This window comes from Drosophila bipectinata, chromosome 3L, assembly GCF_030179905.1.
Source record: "Drosophila bipectinata strain 14024-0381.07 chromosome 3L, DbipHiC1v2, whole genome shotgun sequence".
In the NCBI taxonomy this organism is placed as follows: domain Eukaryota; kingdom Metazoa; phylum Arthropoda; class Insecta; order Diptera; family Drosophilidae; genus Drosophila; species Drosophila bipectinata.
This window is the reverse complement of record NC_091738.1, coordinates 6366909-6387882: the sequence shown is the minus strand read 5'-3', so window position 1 is coordinate 6387882 and position 20974 is coordinate 6366909. Positions and strand designations below refer to the sequence as shown.

Below are 20974 nucleotides of genomic sequence, written 5' to 3'. Positions count from 1 at the left end.
TTATTAAACTTATTATTGGTGCTGTGGGAGTAAAATCTTTGGTGTGTGTGACGAAATACAATTTCAATTTTCCTTCGAGTCTATTAAATCGATTCCGTAATGCAAAATGCAACCACTCCGCCGAAATCCCTCCACGGCAATGATACCATGAATAATTTCTACCCAGCGCTGGTTCAGTGCTTCGGCATCATCCTTTGTGGGTAAGTTGAAACAATTTCATGGTGATACCCCTTGAAAAATTTCGAAAAATTTCAAAATCATATTAAGGCAATATTTTGAATGAGGAAAAGCGGTTCTGGAAGCGCTGATCACAAAATGGTACTTCATTTCCTGATCATATACAAATTGGCAGAGCCATGCACAGCGGAGGTGGGAAAATGGGGACTTTCTGAAAAACCACATTTTCATAGGGGTACCCCTTGAAAAAATTCGAAAAATTTCAAAATCATATTTAGGCAATATTTTGAATGAGGAAAAGCGGTTCTGGAAGCGCTGATCACAAAATGGTACTTCATTTCCTGATCATATACAAATTGGCAGAGCCATGCACAGCGGAGGTGGGAAAATGGGGACTTTCTGAAAAACCACATTTTCATAGGGGTACCCCTTGAAAAAATTCGAAAAATTTCAAAATCATATTTAGGCAATATTTTGAATGAGGAAAAGCGGTTCTGGAAGCGCTGATCACAAAATGGTACTTCATTTCCTGATCATATACAAATTGGCAGAGCTATGCACAGCGGAAGTGGAAAAATGGGGACATTCTGAAAAACCACATTTTCATAGGGGTACCCCTTGAAAAAATTCGAAAAATTTCAAAATCATATTTAGGCAATATTTTGAATGAGGAAAAGCGGTTCTGGAAGCGCTGATCACAAAATGGTACTTCATTTCCTGATCATATACAAATTGGCAGAGCCATGCACAGCGGAGGTGGGAAAATGGGGACTTTCTGAAAAACCACATTTTCATAGGGGTACCCCTTGAAAAAATTCGAAAAATTTCAAAATCATATTTAGGCAATATTTTGAATGAGGAAAAGCGGTTCTGGAAGCGCTGATCACAAAATGGTACTTCATTTCCTGATCATATACAAATTGACAGAGCTATGCACAGCGGAGGTGGGAAAATGGGGACTTTCTGAAAAACCACATTTTCATAGGGGTACCCCTTGAAAAAATTCGAAAAATTTCAAAATCATATTTAGGCAATATTTTGAATGAGGAAAAGCGGTTCTGGAAGCGCTGATCACAAAATGGTACTTCATTTCCTGATCGGATACAAATTGGCAGAGCTATTCACATCGGAAGTGGAAAAATGGGGACATTCTGACGTACTTCCTGACGTTACTTCCGTAATAATTCCTGTTTCAGATATATCGCCGGACGCTTTAAGATCATCAGTAATGCGGAAACCAAAGGAATGAGTACCTTCGTGGGCACCTTTGCTCTCCCCTCACTGATTTTCCTGAATTTGTTGGAACTGAACTGGAGTACAGTGAACTGGAGCTTCCTGCTGGCCATTTTGGTGGCCAAGGGAGTGGTCTTTTTCGTCGTTTTGATCGTATCCTTGCTGGTTTCCCGACCCTTGAACTACGCTCGCGCTGGTTTGATGGCCATTTTCTGCACCCAAAGTAATGACTTTGCCATCGGTCATCCCATAGGTAAGGTTCTTTACTTTAAAGATTAAAAAAACAACGTTACGAATATAATACCTACGAAACTACCAATAAATAATACTAAAAAAAAATAAATTAATAAATAATAAATAACATATTACATAAATACCATAAATAACATATTCACAGTAATGGCTCTGTACAAAGATATCCATCCGGAATACCCATCATACCTCTACCTGATGGCCCCCATATCGCTGGCAATTTTGAATCCCATAGGTTTAGCCCTCATGGAAATTGCAAAGATTGTTAAGAATAAAGAGGAAAGGGTAAGTTCATAATTTTAAATAAGTTTTAAGTAACAATTACTCATTATTTTCCCACACAGACCCGTAATCCACCTTTAGGTCCAGAAACTACTCCAGAGGAACAAATGTCTAAATGGAATCGTTTCTTTGGGGAGCGTTCCATTCTAGTTTTCAACATCATTGTGGCCCTGTTCTTTAATCCATTGCTATTGATGACTCTCCTGGGAGTAGCTGGTGGTTTCCTGTTTCCTCATGCAATCCCAGAGTGTATTTGTAGTATTTTGCGAACTCTCGGCAAGAGTTTCTCAGCCACGGCCTTGTTTTTGCTTGGCATGAAGATAGTTGGTGGGGCAGGATCGGAAAAGAAAAGCAATGGTTTCCTTCTACCCGGTGTCCTTATTTTAATGAAAATGTGAGTTCTCTATTAGGCATTTCATACTTATACTAATACTTTATTTTTTATCCTTCCAGAGTGGTTCTACCCTTAGTCATTCGTCAGACGGTGAACCTCATGGAGTCTGGCCACAATGCCAATGAGACTACCGAGCTGAGCTCTTTCGGCTTCCTCTACGGAGCCATTCCAACTGCTGCCGTCGCATTTGTGGTGGCCACTCGGTACAATTTGGAGGTGGAATCGGTAATATAAATTAAGATCTCGGGCTTTAACAAAGATATAATTGTATGTTGTATGTTTGTTTAGGTGGCGCGCAGTCTGGTTTTCTGCACTATCATCTCAGCTCCTGTGATGTTTATATCCGCCAAAATGATATCGGTCAAAAATTTAAAAGTAGAGGATTATCTATACGAGCTAGATGCCTTTTCATTCGACATTAGCGTGGCTGGTGCGGCGGCCTGTTGCTGTATGTTGGTGCTGTTGATTGTTACCAAGCGCTTCAAGAGAATGCCGCAAAGAATTACCTTCTGTCTGGTGCTGTCGCAGGTGAGATATCTTAATGGTAGTATCTTTAGGCACTATTTTAAATAATCTTTTATATTCCCTTTCAGCTAATGTGCTGCATAGGCGTCATACTGTGGTCCAAAATGGAGCACGTCCATCAATGGCCCTTGTATTTCCAATTTTTCCTCTTCAATATTGGCACTTATAGCACCCGTTTGTGGACAGGCCTCTTGGCCATTTCCCTACTCTTCCTGCAGTGTCGTAGTCTGGGTTTTGGGCGTAAAATATGGCCCTATATGGTAGGTTTTTTACCACAGAATCTTAATTAATTAATCCTTTACTTGATTTCTTTGTTAAGATGGTCTTTGCCTGGGGAGTTCCGGCCATTATATCTGTTTTTTTGGTGATTTTCGACTCAAATGTTATGTCGGGAACAAAATACAATCCTAGTTTTCAATATGGAAATGTCCAAGCTTTCATTTCAGTGTTAATGCTTGTCATATGTTTTATAGGTACGTAAAAGGTGTATTAGTTATAATTAAAGGAAAAGTTATTAAAAGCCCAGCTAATCTTTGTGTTGGGTTTTTGTTTTTCATATTTAAGGCTAAGTCTAAAAATGTATTAAAAAATTATTTACATATGTACATTTTAAGATAATATTTTGAGTAGAATTATTTCACACTGTTTGCTATTTACATATTAAATATGTTTTTTTTTTCATTTTATTTTTTAGTAACCGTGGTCTGCTTGGTGATACATCAGCGTTACAAAAAACGCTTTGAGAACTACATGCCCCAATCCCGTCCGTTGGCCAACACGGAGTCGGGTAGGTCCTTGATGGTCCAGTATCATAAGTATAAATTTAATTTATAAATCATTGAACAGAATCTGAAGTGCATTCGATAATATCCACAACGAACTTGATGGGTCGCACGGATCATTCCTCCATTCGCACTACATCCTACTCCTCTTCCAATGACGATGAAATGATTCCGACAGCCACTGGTATGGTGACGACTAGGGCGAGTGCTTCTGGATCTAGAGCATCTGAGACAGAATCTGATAGTGGCTGTGGAGATAGAGTGGACAATCCATCAACGGCCAGTACTGCGGTGGTGGACATAGAGGATCAAAAGAATCGAGAACGTCAAAGCACCAACGCAAAAAATAGTAAAGATCTAGACACGATGGAAACCGCTTCGACCAATGATGAGTAGGTTTATTTTTAAGGTTTACTTCAATGTCATAGGGAATAAATATATTTTGTTCTTTTCGTTTATTCAACAGCGGACCAAGTATCTCCTCACATCAGATAGAACACTTCGAGGACCAGGACAGAAGCGGTCTGGAGCCTCTGGAGCAAACTACCGACTCCGATGAACATCAAACTATCAAGCACACCGTGCTGCTAATCATCCTACTGGGCTCTATATTTGTCGAACTGGCGGTGTTTGTCTGGACCCTTGTCATGGAGAAAATGTCGGGAATATACTGGGAACTGAGTTTCCTCGATGTTTTCCTCAACTTCGGTCAGGGTCTAATCGTGTTGGCCGTTTTCATAACCGATGTGGGCGAACTGTTAATGCCGGTAGTCAGGTTTTGGCGAAAGTTATGGTAAGTTTGTTGGGAACCCCTCTGGTACATGGACTACAGCAGAGATTATTCTTTCAGGTATGGAACCGATGGGGTTAGCCTACCGCACTGGTCTAATCTTAAGCCAGAAACCTTGCATATTTGTGACCAGTTTCGTAATCATCACCTGGAGAATTGCAAAAAGGACATTGCAAAGGATAGAAGGTGGGTAGTACTGGCAGATCTTTCTCCCTATGAAAACTTGATCTAAATAAATAACTAATTTGATTATCTATTTTCCCAGATGGCGATTTCAAGCATATTGCCAGGTATTCTATGGCAGCGAGTTCGTCAGCTGGCTTATCGAGGTGGGCCTGTCCAAGGATCGCCTGGAGGCCGTCCACTACGGCAGGCACCTGGTCGATGGCAGGGTCCTGCGGCACATCAACAATGTATACCATTTCGAAGACAAGCTGCTGCTCTACAATTTTTGCAGTCGCAACTAGAAGCGCACTAAAAATTAATGCCGAGATTAAAGCATAGTATTGAGTTGACGAAAATCCGCTGTTGAAATTCTGATAGCGATTTTGCACTTTATTCGGCTGCCGAGGTAGTGTGACCAAAACAATGAAGAAATAAGGTAATACTGAACAGCTGTTGTTTGTAAACAAGAAACAAATAAGCAAAAATGAATTCAAAACGATTGGATGTTGGTGTTTTGTTTATGTATTTCGCCAAATCAAATCATTTCAATGCCATTTTATGGCATTAAAATGCCCCTTGTGGGTCAAATCCCATATTATGGGCTTCGTCTTGACCGCAGAAATTAATTTTAGTTTGTCCTGGCGCGTCGAAAATTTTTCGGGCCGACTATTTTTTTGTTTGGTCAATTGACCCTCCATGTCACACCTATAAAAATAAATTCAAATATTTATTTTAACACCCCGAGAGCAGCTGTTTATTTTTTTTGATCCGGCAACACGGTTAAAATCGATAACAAAAATTTTCGTCAACTCAGTACCCGCAAAAACTAGCAGGCAAAAATTTCTTCTTCTTTCCTTTTTTACACCGTTTTTTTTATATGGAGTTTGACAGCTGTCACTCGTTGGACAGCGGATTTTCGTCAACTCAGTACTATGCTTAAGAAACGGCGCCAAATTCAGTTTGATTTCCGGTTTAGTTTTTCTTATCTTGTTTATGTACTTTTGACTGCTGTGATTGTTTGCCGGAAAAAACAGCCAGGCGAGTGGGAGGATGAGCTAGTGACATTGTTTACACTGTCGAAGTAATTTTCTTGGTTAGTAAATTTAAGATTAAGTTAGTAATAAAGATAAAGAAGTAATAAAGATATCATAAGAAAAAATACATAGATCTTTATTAATTTGATTTTTAAAGGTTGAAAAATAGTTGGTGTATATGTTCAAGAGTTTATATTAGACAGTTGCTATAGTTGTACAAGTACATTAGTTTTTTCATGTTATATTATAGGAGTTTGAGGTTGAACTTATGATATTGATTTGCTTCGATTACATTCAGTATTTGTATTAATCACTATATTAAGCTCAAGCTGATGACTGAGTCAACTACTTAGTAATAAACATTTATAAAAAATAAACTTTTGGCGTTTGCCAAGCAAATTACTTGGACAAAATAAACAATTTCACTAGCTCATCCTCCCACTCGCCTGGCTGTCATGTGCCAGTGTGTTTGTCCGCCAAACAATCATGGAAGTCAAAATTACATACAATAGATATGAAAAACTAAACAATATTAATCAAGCATTTATTCATTAAAATCTCAAAATACAAAAATTTAATAGTATTTATATTTTATATCTAATGATGCTCAGAACTATAAATTAAATTATAACCTAGGTAAAATGAAATCTAGAAAAATGTATATCCTTTGGAGGCAGTAACTTGTTGAAAGAGTGAGGGTCTATACCTGTAAAATATGCATTTTGCTTAATTAATCCTCTGACAGGAACAAAGTCCTCCAGCCTACCATGCATTTGTGTCTTATTCGATTTCAATCTGGGATTGTTTTATTCTTAATCTGATAGCCTCTTGATATATCTGTTGTTTTATTGTTTGTTATCCGAATCCTCAGCTATTTGTTGGGTTTGCACGCGTCGCGCAATCCGCGTTCTGCGTGTTTGAAATACTAAGCCTCTTAATTCCGGCCACCGGCACTTATATTAATTGTTCGCAAGTCATCTTCGATTTAATATTCTGCCGGCGATGCTCGAAGCTATTTTTTGGTGTGCGCCTGCCTCCCATAACCATTCTGGAAGAAAAGTCTCGGCTCGCCTTCATCCAAAGTTCGAGTCGGCAGTTAATTGTTATGCTAAATAAAAGATTTCTTTCATTTTTTATGTAAAATGCACTTGAACACTGTCTGCGAAAAGTCCTCGATCACTAAAATTCTCTGCGTCAGTTCGAATCTGAGTCAAGGCGTTTGTGGCGTCAACTGCATTCTTATTGGATGAAGCCATTATCTCAGAAGCCTGTGGTTATAATGTGTCTTCTAACATTATGGGTCGGACATCAAAAAGTCAGCCTGCCGCAATAAAGTCACAAGGTCTGGCCCATTTCCCCCACTCGATTATATAAAAAGCAGTGGGGAGGTGACTCATTCAGAGCGGTAACCCTGGAATGCATTTTGGCTAAGGATAGTCATTAAAAAATTCTCTATCTAATAAAAAATTGTTTGTGGTTTTCAAAATTCTGACAGGACAAAGTATTTTCAAAATTTCAATGAGATAATTCTATATTAAGGTTTGACATTAATTATTTTTAATAAATCTCTTGAAGAGTGTTTAGAATTTCTCATAGAATTTCTTCCGACATTAAAATGTGTTTATTTTGTGATTTTTTCCCCTATTGACATTAGCTGCAAACATTCAGAGTCTTGTATAGAAAGGTAAGTACTTAGATAATTTTTTTTAAGGCACTATCTTTGTTGACAAAAGCAATACAAACGGACTTTAACTTTAACTAATTTTTTCATTAAAAAGTACACTGCACCCTTTAAAGACCTAATAACTCAAGTGGGTTACAATCACTCATTAATCACACACTTTATATCTGAGGACTGCGACCTGAATAAGTGCAAATAGTGCGTTATTATTTATTCATTTAATTTTGCACAAAACGCACATAAAGAATGTGTGACCCTCTGGGGAGTAGAGTTCAGAGGTCAGTCAACCCTTGGCGTCTCCGGAAAGTAATTTTTATTTGTCCAAACCCACGCCGGGGAAGACAAAATATATGGGCTGCTGTCAACATTGCTTTCGGGCATCCAATTTCGGCCGGCACAATTAATAGACACCAATACAAATTCGGGATACGGATAACATGGCTGTCAAAGGACACCCAATTCTGGGTAAAATGGAAACATTCACAGTTTGTGTTCTGTTTGCCTTTTTGGGGTAAATTAACTAAAAATAGTCACAGCAGCATGACGCCTAAACTCAAAATGTGGGACAATGAGCGATGGGGAGGATACTTCTGGATCCCAAAAAGACGTCAGTATCCCACAGACCGCAGGCTCGTTAATTTCCTCCAGCTGTAGTTGTGGCATTTAATTTCAAGTTGCTCATACGCCCCGTTGTCGCCACAACAAAACACAAGTGCCCCAAGCCCTACAATGCCTCCCTTCCGGCCATCCCGAAACGGAGCCTTCCCATTACCAATTGGCACTTCCGCCTCATTTTACCGATTCACTAATTTCCCACTTAAAATGCAAGTATGCGAGTCTTTCATCTCAAATCGAAAGCAATAGGCATCAAGTTCACACCAAATATTTCCAATCAATTCATTTGCAATTGTTTTCATAATCTTTTTTTTGTTTTGAAGAATTGCCCTCAAAAATTTATATTGCAAGTAATAATCCAAAATTATCGGCAAAAATACAAATTGAAAATTCTTAATTGTGTAAATTTTATTAGACCTCCGGGGCGAACAAATGCAAAAAGCTAAATCAAAAGGCATGCCGAACATTTGGAAAATATACCATTAAATTGAATACTCTCTATTATAATTATAATTTAGGTAATGAGTTTGAAAGTTATTTAAATTCCTTTTTTAACAAGTTTAGTTTCTTTATGTGTGGTACTCTTTTGTCTTTTTAATCTATGAATCAATGATCTTTGAATCTCGAAATATCTTACAAACTACTCATTATAGATTCATAATTTCAACACTCATTTTTGGGTCTTAAAAAACAACTAATGAAAGATTTTATAAATTTAGAATTTATATCATAAAAAAATAACAAAGAAATGACAAGACAAGATACTAATCTTTCAAATATTTTTACCACATTTCTAAATGTTTCTAAAACACTGCTTACTGGCAAGATTTTACTTAAGATTAGACTATTTAAAAAATAGATAATATATTTTATTGCAAAAATGTTTAAATTAATCTTGTTCTATAAAATATTATTCTCACCCTTGAATGTACCCCATAATTAGTTAGAGTATAAAAAACAATAAAATTCGTTTGTTATTCTGACTTTTCGCACACGTTCACAGACGTTGGCACGAGCTGTGCATTTTCGATGGGGTAGTGCTGTGGGGTTTTGAAATATATACAAATATATATACACATAAATATATACATTAACCGACCATCTATGGCGCCAGCCGAAGCCGCAGCCGAACCGCCAGCCGAACCAGCGCCACCCAACTGTTGAGCCCAGGAACCTTCCCCACAACCTACCATCCATCCACCCATCCATCTAACCATCCATGGAGCTATAGCTATGGGTATACCTATATCCACAGAAAAGCCAGCAGCCCGCTCATTCTAAATCGACGCCTGGCCGACTGCGGACGCGCGAGCTCTCCTCGGTATTCAGAATCGGTTTCCGAATCGACTCCGGATCAGATTCGAATTTGGAAGCAAGTCGATCGATCTACCCCCGAAGTGTCGCGGGCCACCACTGCCACTTTAATCATTAATTAAGTGTCTCTTAGAAAATAATTCCAAACGGGCCAAACTAAGAAACAAGTTTGCAGCTGGCTGCATATCTGTTTTTGTTGTGAGAGTGCGATTTGTGAAAAAAAAAATCTGTAGTGCGTGTGGCAAGATACATTTGTTTTCACTCAAGCCAATTAACTCGATACCATAATGGAGTCCACCACACCTGTGCTGGATCTGATGTTGCAAATGCAAAATGCAACTACGGCAGTTCCTCCGAAATCTCTCTATGGGAATCGGCATCGTTTAATCCTGAGTACCATTGTGATGGGCCTCGGGGTTTTGGGCAACTCACTGGCCCTTTTTATTTTGGCGCGAAAAAAGCACAACAAAAATAGTAAATACACTCTTATGTTGCGGTAAGTGCAATTACGCCGTACTCGTTAATACAAATAATTAAAAAACAAACACAGAGTAACTGAAAGTGCCATAAATTAGTCATTACCTCAGGCAAGGCAGAGAGAATTTCATGGGAAAATGTTTCAAATAAATATCAGAATTATGTGACCTAAGACCTGGTTTTTTAGTCATTTAATAAATATATTTTTGTTAATTATTATCTTATCTTTATGGCCCATAATTGCGTAGTTTATAGCTAGTTTTCTCTCAGTGCACCTACTCATTTTAAGCACTTAATGTTTGTGACTGTTTGTGGCCAGTTCATGGCTCTCTGAGTTTATTCAACTGGCTTCTCAACTATAGTGTTCGATTTTTTATATGTTTATATGCCTATGCGGGCCTGATTTGCATAGCTTGAATTGTTTGTGTCCGGCGGTTGGCTTTTAGTTTACTTTTGCATATCTTATCATGAACGGAATTGGTTCACTTGCTGGCCGAGTCTGTTTTGGATTTGGTCTTATCGGTCACATGTATAAGAATGCAACAGTTGTCAGTGCATTAAAATCCCATTAGTTTTCGTACCAAGAAGATAAAGAACTATTTTATAAAAGTGCAACTTGTACTTTCCACTTAAATATAATAAATGACGCATAATAAAGTACTCTCCAAAAAAATTACAAAAATTTACACACCATTTATCAGCATAAAACCCCGTCTTGAAGTTCACTGAACAATATTCCAATTTGCGCAATTTCTTTACTCTTTATTTTTTGCTGAGACAACAAGGCGTATGCGTAATATGCGTAAATTTCTAGTGACAGCAATTTGAATCCCTTAGAGAAAAAAAGAAAAGAAATTAAGGCAAATTCCGCATCAAACATGAACCTCCTTTTAGCATGGAGCCTTTGATCTGTAATTTGATTGATTGTAGGAACCCAGTGATTGGCACTTGAGCCTTGTCGATAAATCAGGGCAGCCGAATGACATCAGTGTGAGTCTCATTCCAACCTCACGATTGGTATTTTTGTGTTTATGGAAGAACCGGAATGAGAATGAAAATATTACTTCCCCTATTTACATCATAGTATACGTTTGCACAAATAAACAATGCGCTTGCCTTTACAAGTCAACAACTACATATATTTCTCATTGCAAATTGGAAATTTAGGAATTTTCGCCAAAAGTCAATTCACGCCCTCTAATGAACAGTTTCGTAGCGTTTTTCTCCTCCTCGGCGCTGAAACTTTTACAGCACACCATAAATCGAATTTTGTAGGCAATAGTTTGGCTTTTGATGCCAGCAATGAACATTTTCTATACTATAATTGTATATCGTAATTTTAATAGAAAGCATTGCTGTGGTCAGTGATTACCTGGGGTATTGGGGCATCCCCCTCTGGCCCTCTAGGCAGGGCTGCTGGCTTTTAAATGATTTCTATTGAAAAGCCCTCCAACACATAAATTTTCATCCCACCCGGTGACAAATGAGTTTCCCATGTCAACGGTGCCCTAAAAACAATCGAAATGGAAAGCACATGAAACTTTTTATGGACCAAATAAAAAGGAAATACTTAATCTAATTCACTCTTGACAGATGTTTTAGTATTAAGGTGTCAAGCAGGGTATTTCCCTGCAGACCACGTAGACACACATCCTGAAATAAATCTTTAAATAGCTTAAAATAATTATAAAATACCTCTATAAAAGATTCTACACTCTCCGCCATTCACAACTAAAACGCTTAATGTTTATCGCTGTTAATTTATTATTATTTAACACAAAATGAATTATACATTTGCGATTAACATCTATTGGTAGCTGTTTGGACTGCCCGTCACGTTTTTGGCCAACCAAAATCGGTTAGTTGTACAACCAAATGCGGACAGCTTTAAGGTTTCAGATTGAAAGTTCCGTCTTATCAGAATGGCAATTAATTGAAAACGAAAATGGTCATAACATTACTGCCAATACTTGTGGTTTAGTAGGGAACTCACAGTATCCCCGCCTGAAACTTACGTTAATGGAGTGGAAAACTTTTATTATCCTATTTACGAGGCTGCAATGACATAAAGCCAAAGCCAGGCCGAATTTATGGGTCTATTTCGTGCTCGTCTAATTCTCACCCTCTGTTCCAGATGCCTGGCCACCAACAATCTGGTGGCTTTGCTGGGGATGTTGACCACGTCGGTGCTGAAGTATAATCTCACCGAGGAAGTCCATCAGTCCTTTATGCGGCTGGACTGTGTGGGTCACGTAGTCTGGCGGTTCTTTGGCCTCAGTTCCGGTTGTATTGCGGCCGTAATGGCAGCCGAAAGGTGGATGGCCTTGGCGAGACCCTTTATTTATCATAAGGTAAGATCCATATTTTTAAATTGGACACATAAAACTACTCTGCATTAAATAATAAACCTTTTTTTTATTGCACTCCTTGAAAACCCATATTTTATTACATTTATATCTGTCGTATTATATTATCCTCCAGCACATTACTTACGAGCTTATCCGGAAAAGCATCAACATTATATTGCTTGTGGCCGTGATCATCACATTTCTGCCATTTGCTGGCTTTGGGGCCTACATTGATGAATCGGATGAGAATAATTTGAGATGCATACGTTATCGGGATGCTGAAGGGGCTTGGAACAAGGCATACGCTGTGCTCTTTATGGTTTTTGGTAAATAAATTATTAAAATAATATTTTATTAAAATTTTAAAACCATTATTTAGATTCCATTTTTCATCATTTTATTTTCTTGTATGAAAAACCTCTACAAAAAAGTTTTACTTTTAAAAATCATATTATTTTTAAAACAATAGCTATTTATTTATTTATTTTATATTAAAAAAAGCTCAATAATTTTTAAATTTGCTATCCCTATGGACTACCGTCTTTATAAACCAAATTGCAGAGTAATTTTTAAAAGAAATGCCGCCACCTTCCTATTTCGATTTATCGGGACTCGACTGTATTGCTCGTTTAACCCCAAAAGTAGGCAATACAAATTTCTTAATGATACAAAAGGTCCTTTAAGAGTCGGCAAGAGTACCGGGTATCTCTTACTCTGGGTATCTGGATACTTCTCCCAATTATTTAATAATTATAATTATTATTAAATATAACTTAAATTATTTCTCCATTTTTCATCAAAACAGGCACCCTCCTATGCATTGTAATCGTGGCCTGCAATCTTTTCGTGGCCCACACCCTGCTCTGTGTCATAGGGCGGAGTCGGACGGCAAAGCGGCATATGCACTATGACCTGGTCACCAGAGACAAACACAGCAGCGTGCAGATCGATCCAGAGAGTAGCAGCGCCACCACACTCTACCAGACACAGCTGAGCTCCGGCAGTGGAGGAAGTGGGCATCGCAGTGTCCAGCCGGCGCGACAATACCGGCAGAGCGTCAGCGTCACCATGTCGGCCACTGAGTCCTCGCCGGTGGAGATCAAGTTCGCCAAGCTGATGGCCTTCCTCAGCATTTCGTTCGTTATCTGCTGGATGCCCCAAATGGTAAGAATTCTTAGATGTGGGTTTGTTTTCAGACACTTAACCACCTATCTTTAAAGATTGCTATACCCCTGGCCATTGCTCCGAATCGGGTGCCCGCATCGAACAAGTTCTTCCTCATCGCCGACGTCCTGACGGCCCTGCACTTCACCTCGGACCCCTACGTCTATGTGCTGAGCCGTTCCAAGTCCATCAACTGGTCCTTGCTGGGCTGCATCAAGCGCTGGCGCAGCGGCTGGCGGCCCAACAAGCTACGTCGATCTCAGAGTGACCAGAGCCGGATGCGCACCACCATGACGGAGGCCAACACCCTCGACTTTAACTGATTCTTGATCCTCAAACTGCATCCCAGTACTTAACCCCAAAGAAACCATACATAGCCACTCGTCCTCTCATTTTTAGACACCTCCGAAGTACTCGAAGAAGTGGCACTTCCTAGTCATGTAAGATGTAAATAATATAGGATATATCCTGAACCCACTTTGTGTTACCATATCATCAAAGATCCCCATGCTCAGCTGACATAATCTCAGAATCAAAGTTAAGATTTCAACAAAAATATTTGCATATATAAGTGTATGTATATTATGTGTAATAAAGAGCCTGCTCTAGAGATTCTCTGCCTATATAGTCCTATATAGGACCCTGATCCAGTCTCCACCCACATGAAATGAAAACAATCAACAATTTGTTTTACAACTACGTTTGTTTTCTTTGTTTATTTTAAAATGTATACGATTACATATATTTTAAATGGTTGGCTGCCCAGAGTGTTGTGGTATGCAGTCTACAGGGGATGGGGATGGGGGATTCGGGATTGGATCGTTTTGGATTGTTTTTTTTTGTATTGCAGAGATTGATCGGGACGACTTTGTTCATATGGAAATCAATCAAGTTGTTTGTCTTCCTTCCTCCTCCTCCTCCTCCTTAGAGCGTCAAGAAAGTTGTATTCAATTACAATGTAGTCCACTGTTTCATCTCCGGATGATTGCGTAAAGTTGTTTTTCATTTTATTTGCAAATATACGAGATGCAAATGTCAAATACTAGCTCCGCTCCTTCCTTCTTCCTCCTCCTCCTCCGCCTCCATCATCTTCTTCTTCTTTGTCGAGGGGGCATATGTGTGTTCATTTTATGGGCGTCTATATTTTAGTGTTATCTTTAGTTACGAATCCTAATTTAGTAGCGGTTGTAGCGGGCGCGAGCACGTTGACGCTGCGGCGTAGCCTTCGGACCAGCAGCGGCTCGAGCCGGCGTGGCCTTCTTGTTCGGTGACGGAGAAGATTCGGCGGCAGGTGTGGCGGCCGCAGCTGCTGGAGTGGCGGCGGCACCGCCAGCCTTGGCTGGTGTCTTGGCCGGTGCCTTTGCTGGTGTGGCAACCACCTCTGGGGCGGGCTCCGGCTCGGGTTCAGGCTCAGCTTCGGCCTCCTGATCGCCCTCCTGGGCCTCCATCTCCTCATCTCCGCCGGCTTCTTCTTCGCCCTCGCCCTCACCCTCACCCTCGGCCTCGCCTTCGCCCTCAGCCTCGCCGTTGTCCTCCACCATCTCAACATCGTCATCGTCGCCAGTGGCCTCCGATGGATCGTACAGCTCGCCCTCGGCCTCCTCGGTAGCCTCGTCGCCGGCAGCACCCTCCTCAGCGGCCGGAGTGGCCTCGGTCTCCTCCAGCTTGCGCTTCTTGCGCTCATTCTCCTCCAGAGCGGCGGCGGCACGCTTCTGGGCAATCTTGGTGTCGCTCGACTTCTCGTTGATGAACTTCAAGAAGTTGCGGTGATGGGTGGCTGTGCGCGAGTGGATCTCGGCGGTCACCTCGGTGTCGAAGAACTTGCTGCAGACGGAGCACTCGTAGCACTCCAGCTTGGAGATCAATCCAGCGCCGACGGCCCGCTGGTAGTTGTACTTCGGAAGGCGAGTGTCCACCTCGCTGGGGATGTCGTCGCCCTCGTTGTAGTCGAGGATGCAGTCCTCGGCATCTACGGGCAGAGCCACTTCCTCATCCTCCTGCGACTCGTTGAGCTCCTCGCCCTCCTTGGCCTCGTCGGCGTTCTCCTCGCCGTCCTTGCCCTCCTCACCATCGGCATCTTCGCCCTCAGCTGCCTCGCCCTCGGCACCCTCCTTCTTGGCATCGGCCTCACCCTCCTTCTTGGCAGCCTTCTTCTTCTTCTTCTGGGGCAGGCGGAGATCGCGGGTCTCCTCCTCCTCGGTGCTGATCGGCAAGGTCTGGCGCTTGCGCTCACCCACCTTGGTGTTGCTCTCGGCGGCCTTCTTCAAGTGCTCGGCCGACAGAAGATGGGTATCGTAGTCGATGCGAGTGGCGAACTCCTTGTTGCACTCCACGCACTTGGGATGCAGGAACTTCTTCAGCTGAAGATGTCCCTCGGACTTGCGATGGGTCGAGATATGGCCATGGAAGTTCAGGTCGCACATGGTGCAGTAGTCCAGCTGGCGCTGCTTGCTCTTACCCATCCGCTTCAAGCGATCGAACTCAATCGACTTGAGCTGCTCGGCGATCTTGGCCTCCTGGCGGATCATGTTGGCCTTGAGGCGGTAGCTCTCCTCAATGCCCTCACGCATCATCAGATGGGTGCGTCCCTTGATGTGGTTCTCGAACGAGTTGGCGTCCCACATATGCTTCTTGCACAGATGACAGTAGAACATGTCGTTCGGCACGCTAGCGTACGGCGACTCCTTGCTGGCAGGGCTATAAGATCAGAGATCGAATATTTGTCAGGGGTGGGGGATAGGGGTTGGGAGGAATAAAAAAAAGAAAAGAATTAGTTGAATTTCTCAAGAGGATCAACCGGGAGTCATCTGGTGGTAGAGAATACAACATTAGAGGATAGTGATTCTGGCTGCAACTTATACTAATGATACATACTATACAGATGGCGATGGGTTATGATTATCTATGATTTTATATGCGATATGTATTATATAAGGAAATATGAAAAACTGTTTAAACTTTAATGATTATTTTATTTTAAAAATGATTCAGTTTTAATATTTCCTTAAAATGAGAAGCGAATTGGTATAAAAATAATGTAATGATTGTATAGTTTATCATAAAAATATGTATGGATGTGTCTAGAGGCCTGGGAAAGAGGAATTAAATATCACAGACTATCACAGAATATTATTATATTTAAATCCTCTTTTTATCCCAAAAAGATATTATTTTAAGAGTTTCCTCAAATACCCCACCATGGATCCTCATAAAAAAATTCTAAGGAAACCTATCTTTTTTTAAAAATAATTTGTTTTCAGAGATGAATGAGAAAAATTAGTTTGAAAGTCCTAATTACTAAAGTAAAAACTGCTTAAATATATAGTTACGATTCTGAGTTGGGTACGTAGGGAAATGAATCCCTTCGATTTTTATTTATTTTTTTGGTGAAAGCAGCAAAAAATTGTATATTCTGGTAGTTTTTCTTTTGTTTTTTTTGGAAAAATTGTAGTAAGTCTTACCTCTCGGTTTTCTTTTCGCCAGGAGTAGTTTCCTTCTTTTTATTTTGGTTGGCATTTTTAGCCAAAAGTTTCTTGGCACGATCAAAAGCATTTTGCTTGCGAATACCGCCGCCGCCCTGCTTTTGCGGGGGCTTGGGACCACCAGTGGCGCCACGATTTTGGAAGCCTCCCTGGCCACGACGGTTATTGAGACGATTGCCAGCACCGCCGCCGCGATTGACCATCTTTTTTATAAGGTTTATTAATCGTATTTGAAGGGGGTGATGGATTAAGTTAACATGGATTAACAATATCATTAATTGATATTTTAATTTTTTGTTCGATTGAAACACATATATATATATATCACAAGACATCGAGATAATCGAGAAGCGAACCGAGACAATATATGGCAGTGGGCCATTTACAAAATGTGTGTGAGGGGGCAATGGAAAGATCCGATTTTTGGGATTGTTACAGAGAATATAGTACACAAGGTTGGGCAAAAACATTGGCATATATATATAATATATTATTATTGTGGTCGGTCAGATCGGCGGGGCAGTTGCGGTGGCCAATCAGTCGACGGGGATAGTAGTTGCGATATATATTCAATACAATATATATATTCGGGCAGTTGAAGTCGTTGGCATTTTGGTGGCGGCGAGTGGCATATATTATTATTATTTGAAAATGGAAATCGGATTCAGATTCAGAGGCAGGAACGTCGAAAAAAGAATTGCATTTTGCGATGAATTTTGGCATTATAGAACATAAGATATTACAGGATATTAACACATTATTGTATTTGGATTTAAGATGTATATAGTTGCACCATCAAGCAGTACCAGTACCAGATCGGATCGGTTTTCGGTTTCAGAGCAGAGCAGATTAGAAGTGAATCAGCATTGCAATCAATATCAAGTGGCGTCGCACGGGAATCGTATATAGTAGTATACATATATCGGTAGTAGCATCGTTGTTGAAGAGGTATATATATATATATCACATATTTCATATATTGTTGCGTCACATGTTGTGCATCGTTCGTGTGTGTGTGTGTGTGCGCGCGCATGTTGCATTTTAATATTTTTTTTTAATAAATATATATTTTTTATTTAGCCGTCAATGAAATTTTATTTGAAAGAATTGACATCAACGGCAACAACAACAACAGCAGCAGCCACAACAACAACAACAACAACGAGGAGGAACAGCAGCAACAATAACAACGACAATGATATGCCGGAGCAGTAACAACAATTTGGATTTGGAATGCATTTTTGTATTTGTTGTTTTTTTTTTGTTTTTTGAAATATGCGACGATGCATTATATTTGGTATTCGATATTCGATATTTATAGTTTTTATTGGAAAAACCATCGAATTTTTGAGTTTCGCATTTGTTTTTGGAGTTTTTGGAAGAGAGAATAAAAATAGATAATTGGTAAATTAGAAAAATTGTTGTGAAAATTGTTTGAGGGGAATCCGGCCAAAAAAAAGTTGTTTGGCTTGGCATCGGATTTTCGAATAATATGAAATACAAAAAATTAAATATGGTAAAAAGGTAATTAAATGCTTAAATACATCTAGAGAATTACTTATGATTCAATATTGTAATATATAGATCATCATCATCAATCATACTCTTCATCGTTAATAGAACAAGTGTTGGCGGTACATGTTTTAAAGGTACATCGTTGTCTTATATAAAATCGGTATATAATTTATATATATTTATTGTAATTGTGCAGTTTCCTTTGGAACGAAAAACAAAAGTTGCATTTTTAAATGGAACAAATGCGTTTTTATATTGAAAACCTTAAACTTCCTTTTATCCTTTCAGCACAATATAACTGATTAGTCTTTCTTATTTTTTTTTATAAAAAATTCTCATTTTCGCACAATAATTAAAAAAAAATAAAGTAAATATTGGTTAGATTGTCATTGTTGGTTTTTGGTTGGTTTTAGTAAACTACAAACTACTTTGTTGGTTTATCACCTAAAGGGAAAAGCATTAACTACGTTTGGCAATTAAACTAAAAACAAAACGCAGAGGCAATTATTTCTGTTGTGGAGTGCAATCTTCAAGATAAAATATTATTGGAGATGTTTTTTTAAAACAATCCTCACAGCATCTCCTCAGCAAAAAATCGATTCGCTTAACGAATCTAAAATTAACAACAAAGGCGATTTAATAATTTAATTCTGTTTTTGGCATTTATGGAATATTATTTTTAATTAAACTTTTTGTACATACCGGCCCAGCACGCTGATTGCGGTTTCCCATGCCACCACCGCCGCGTGGCAAGTCCAGGAGCGAGGGTGGATTCTGGTTCCGGAACAAGTTGTTAAGCAAGTTATTGGCCAGGTTAATGGCCTGGGCGTTCATCTGCCCACCGCCCTGGCGCATATTGTTGCCGAATTGGCCGCCGCCGGGATTCTGGGATTCCCAGGGTGACATGTTCATGCCACCCATACGATTGGCGCCCATGGGTCCGCCGTAGTTGTTGTTGCCGCCGCCAAAGTTGCGGTTGCGGTTCTGGTTTCCACGGAAAGCCATATTACCGTCTGTTTTTTGATTTTTGACTCCAAGTGAATTGGCTGATCGATTCTGATTTCCGTTGACCTTGACGCTGGAAAATGGAAAGAAAATAATTAATATTTTTAATCGATGTACTTGTAAGGGTGGAAGTAGTAAGGGTGCTAATGCGCTGCATACCTGACCATAATTTTGATGGGTGGTTTAGGGATTGGGGGTTGTTGGATGTGATATATGGTTGAGATGGGTGTTTGGATTTAAGCGAGAAAATTGCCTAAAAGCTGAAAATAAAACGGCACAAAACGAAAAAAAAAGAACGATACAAATTTTGTGAGCAAGCGTGGGGTTAATGGGGGGTAAATACTTGGTTATATGGGTGGTTAGATATGCAGTTAGTAGGATCACTTCTATAAGGTTGGTGTTAATGGACTCTTTCCGCCCGCTGCGTGCGTATACATACACACACACACATACTCCAGCGATGAAAGAAAGATACGGGAAGAGAAGAAAAGAAATGGGTACAAATTTGGCGCTGGCGTCAGCAGTTCACAATGAAACTGGTTTTTGTAACCCCTCTTAGTTAAAGATATAATTTTATCATGTATTGTAACAACAAAGACTGCAAAATATGTATGTATACGCAGTTTGTCACAAAAAAAAAACCAAAATGGCCGACATCTGTGTGTGTGTGTATGCGTACATTAATGAAAATGCCGGCCGGGGCTCATGCAGGCAAGTGCGAACAGAAATAAAAACTACAAATTGCTAGCAAAAATAAATAATATTTAATAATAATTTATCTAACATTCAGACTCTGAGTCATTGAAGGAAATTTCGAGAAAGTATCTTTCCTAGAATATCTATTATTTCAAAGATAATGAGAGAGCGGGACCCCCCACCATGTGGGCTCATTAAACTTTTGAAAAAAAGAGAAGAGCGCACTCGAATACACATAATATCATTACGCTATCTAAAAATATCACCAGCAAGTCCCCTTTTAAAATCAATAATTACTATTTTCGGGTTCCCGGGGCGGCAGTAAAAGGAAAAAATCACCAACAGATACATACACACTAAGAACTTCCGCAGCAGCGACTACAACACACAATTCTACAGAAAGCAAAACGCGAAAACTACAGAAATACTATTTATTATTTATGTTGGAGGAACTTACGTTGTCAATTTATGAGCTATTGCACTGGAACTGGTATCTGGGGAACTGCGAGTTGCTAATAAATTTCACAATTCACAAGCTACTAATTTTTTCTGTCCTGTTTTCCACAATATGGCCGCCGACTGTGAAAATTAGAGATGAGATGAGACAAAAAATCGATTATTTCCTTTAATAAGTGTGACCAAATCATAATACTGTTGGCAACACTAAAAATAAAAAACAATCGGGCGACAAAATACGAATCGGTCAAAACTATACAATGGATATAATATTTTTTGTTTAATTTCAATTAAAGAAGTAGCTTCCGTCGTAGCCATCGCTGTGGCTCATATTGTCCATTTCATACATTTTCGGAAATTTGAAGGGGATCCCCTAGAAAATTTTGAAAAAAATCTCAAAAATATTTTGTTGCCAGGTTTTGATGTAGCTTTGTAGAGAATCAATCCACAAATCGTTTAAGGTATTCCGTTTTGAAATCGGATGAATATTGACAGAGATATAGCCTTTGCAGTGGCTCATATTGTCCTTTTCAAACATTTTCGGAAATTTGAAGGGGATCCCCTAGAAAATTTAAAAAAAAATCTCA

At 39.6% G+C, this 20974-nt stretch overlaps 3 protein-coding genes across 5 annotated transcripts; 2 read left to right on the top strand and 1 right to left on the bottom strand.

Annotated features, from left to right (window-relative positions):
- The first annotated feature begins 99 nt into the window (after positions 1-99).
- On the top strand, positions 100-4904 carry LOC108128259 (lysosomal cholesterol signaling protein-like). The gene is given in 13 exon segments (XM_043210151.2): positions 100-200; positions 1374-1663; positions 1808-1947; positions 2007-2338; positions 2398-2563; positions 2627-2866; positions 2932-3123; positions 3183-3336; positions 3558-3650; positions 3710-4041; positions 4074-4438; positions 4496-4621; positions 4701-4904. Coding segments are annotated over 13 exon segments (2733 nt in total). The 3' UTR covers positions 4903-4904.
- A 4299-nt stretch (positions 4905-9203) lies between these two features.
- On the top strand, positions 9204-13850 carry LOC108128393 (prostaglandin D2 receptor). Its single transcript, XM_017245970.3, has 5 exons — positions 9204-9740; positions 11856-12072; positions 12203-12395; positions 12875-13233; positions 13290-13850. The coding sequence occupies exons 1-5, from the start codon at positions 9532-9534 to the stop codon at positions 13554-13556; spliced, it is 1245 nt and encodes a 414-aa protein (XP_017101459.1). The 5' UTR covers positions 9204-9531; the 3' UTR covers positions 13557-13850.
- A 67-nt stretch (positions 13851-13917) lies between these two features.
- On the bottom strand, positions 13918-20546 carry Pep (Protein on ecdysone puffs). Of its 3 annotated transcripts, XM_017245966.3 has the most exons (5): positions 20389-20537; positions 19395-19495; positions 18933-19308; positions 16695-16918; positions 13918-15930 (listed from the first exon to the last, which is right to left on the bottom strand). In XM_017245966.3, exons 2-5 carry the CDS (start codon positions 19400-19402, stop codon positions 14409-14411), a joined length of 2130 nt encoding a protein of 709 aa, XP_017101455.1. In that variant the 5' UTR covers positions 19403-19495; positions 20389-20537; the 3' UTR covers positions 13918-14408. The 3 variants fall into 3 exon arrangements, with proteins under 3 accessions (XP_017101455.1, XP_017101456.1, XP_017101458.2); XM_017245967.3 differs by lacking the exon at positions 19395-19495 and having other exon boundaries at positions 20389-20546; XM_017245969.3 differs by lacking the exon at positions 16695-16918 and having other exon boundaries at positions 15767-15930; positions 20389-20540.
- Between the last annotated feature and the right edge of the window lie 428 nt (positions 20547-20974).

Bases quoted from the DNA above. Each gene is read 5' to 3' on its own strand.
- Pep (XM_017245966.3), bottom strand. The intron at 16,919-18,932 runs GTATGTACAAAA...CTTATAAAAAAG, and splicing joins GCAATCAGCGTGCTGGGCCG to ATGGTCAATCGCGGCGGCGG. The intron at 15,931-16,694 runs GTAAGACTTACT...CTGATCTTATAG, and splicing joins GGCGAAAAGAAAACCGAGAG to CCCTGCCAGCAAGGAGTCGC.
- LOC108128393 (XM_017245970.3), top strand. From the start codon at position 9,532: ATGGAGTCCACCACACCTGTGCTGGATCTGATGTTGCAAATGCAAAAT. The intron at 9,741-11,855 runs GTAAGTGCAATT...CCTCTGTTCCAG, and splicing joins AAATACACTCTTATGTTGCG to ATGCCTGGCCACCAACAATC. The intron at 13,234-13,289 runs GTAAGAATTCTT...CTATCTTTAAAG, and splicing joins TCTGCTGGATGCCCCAAATG to ATTGCTATACCCCTGGCCAT.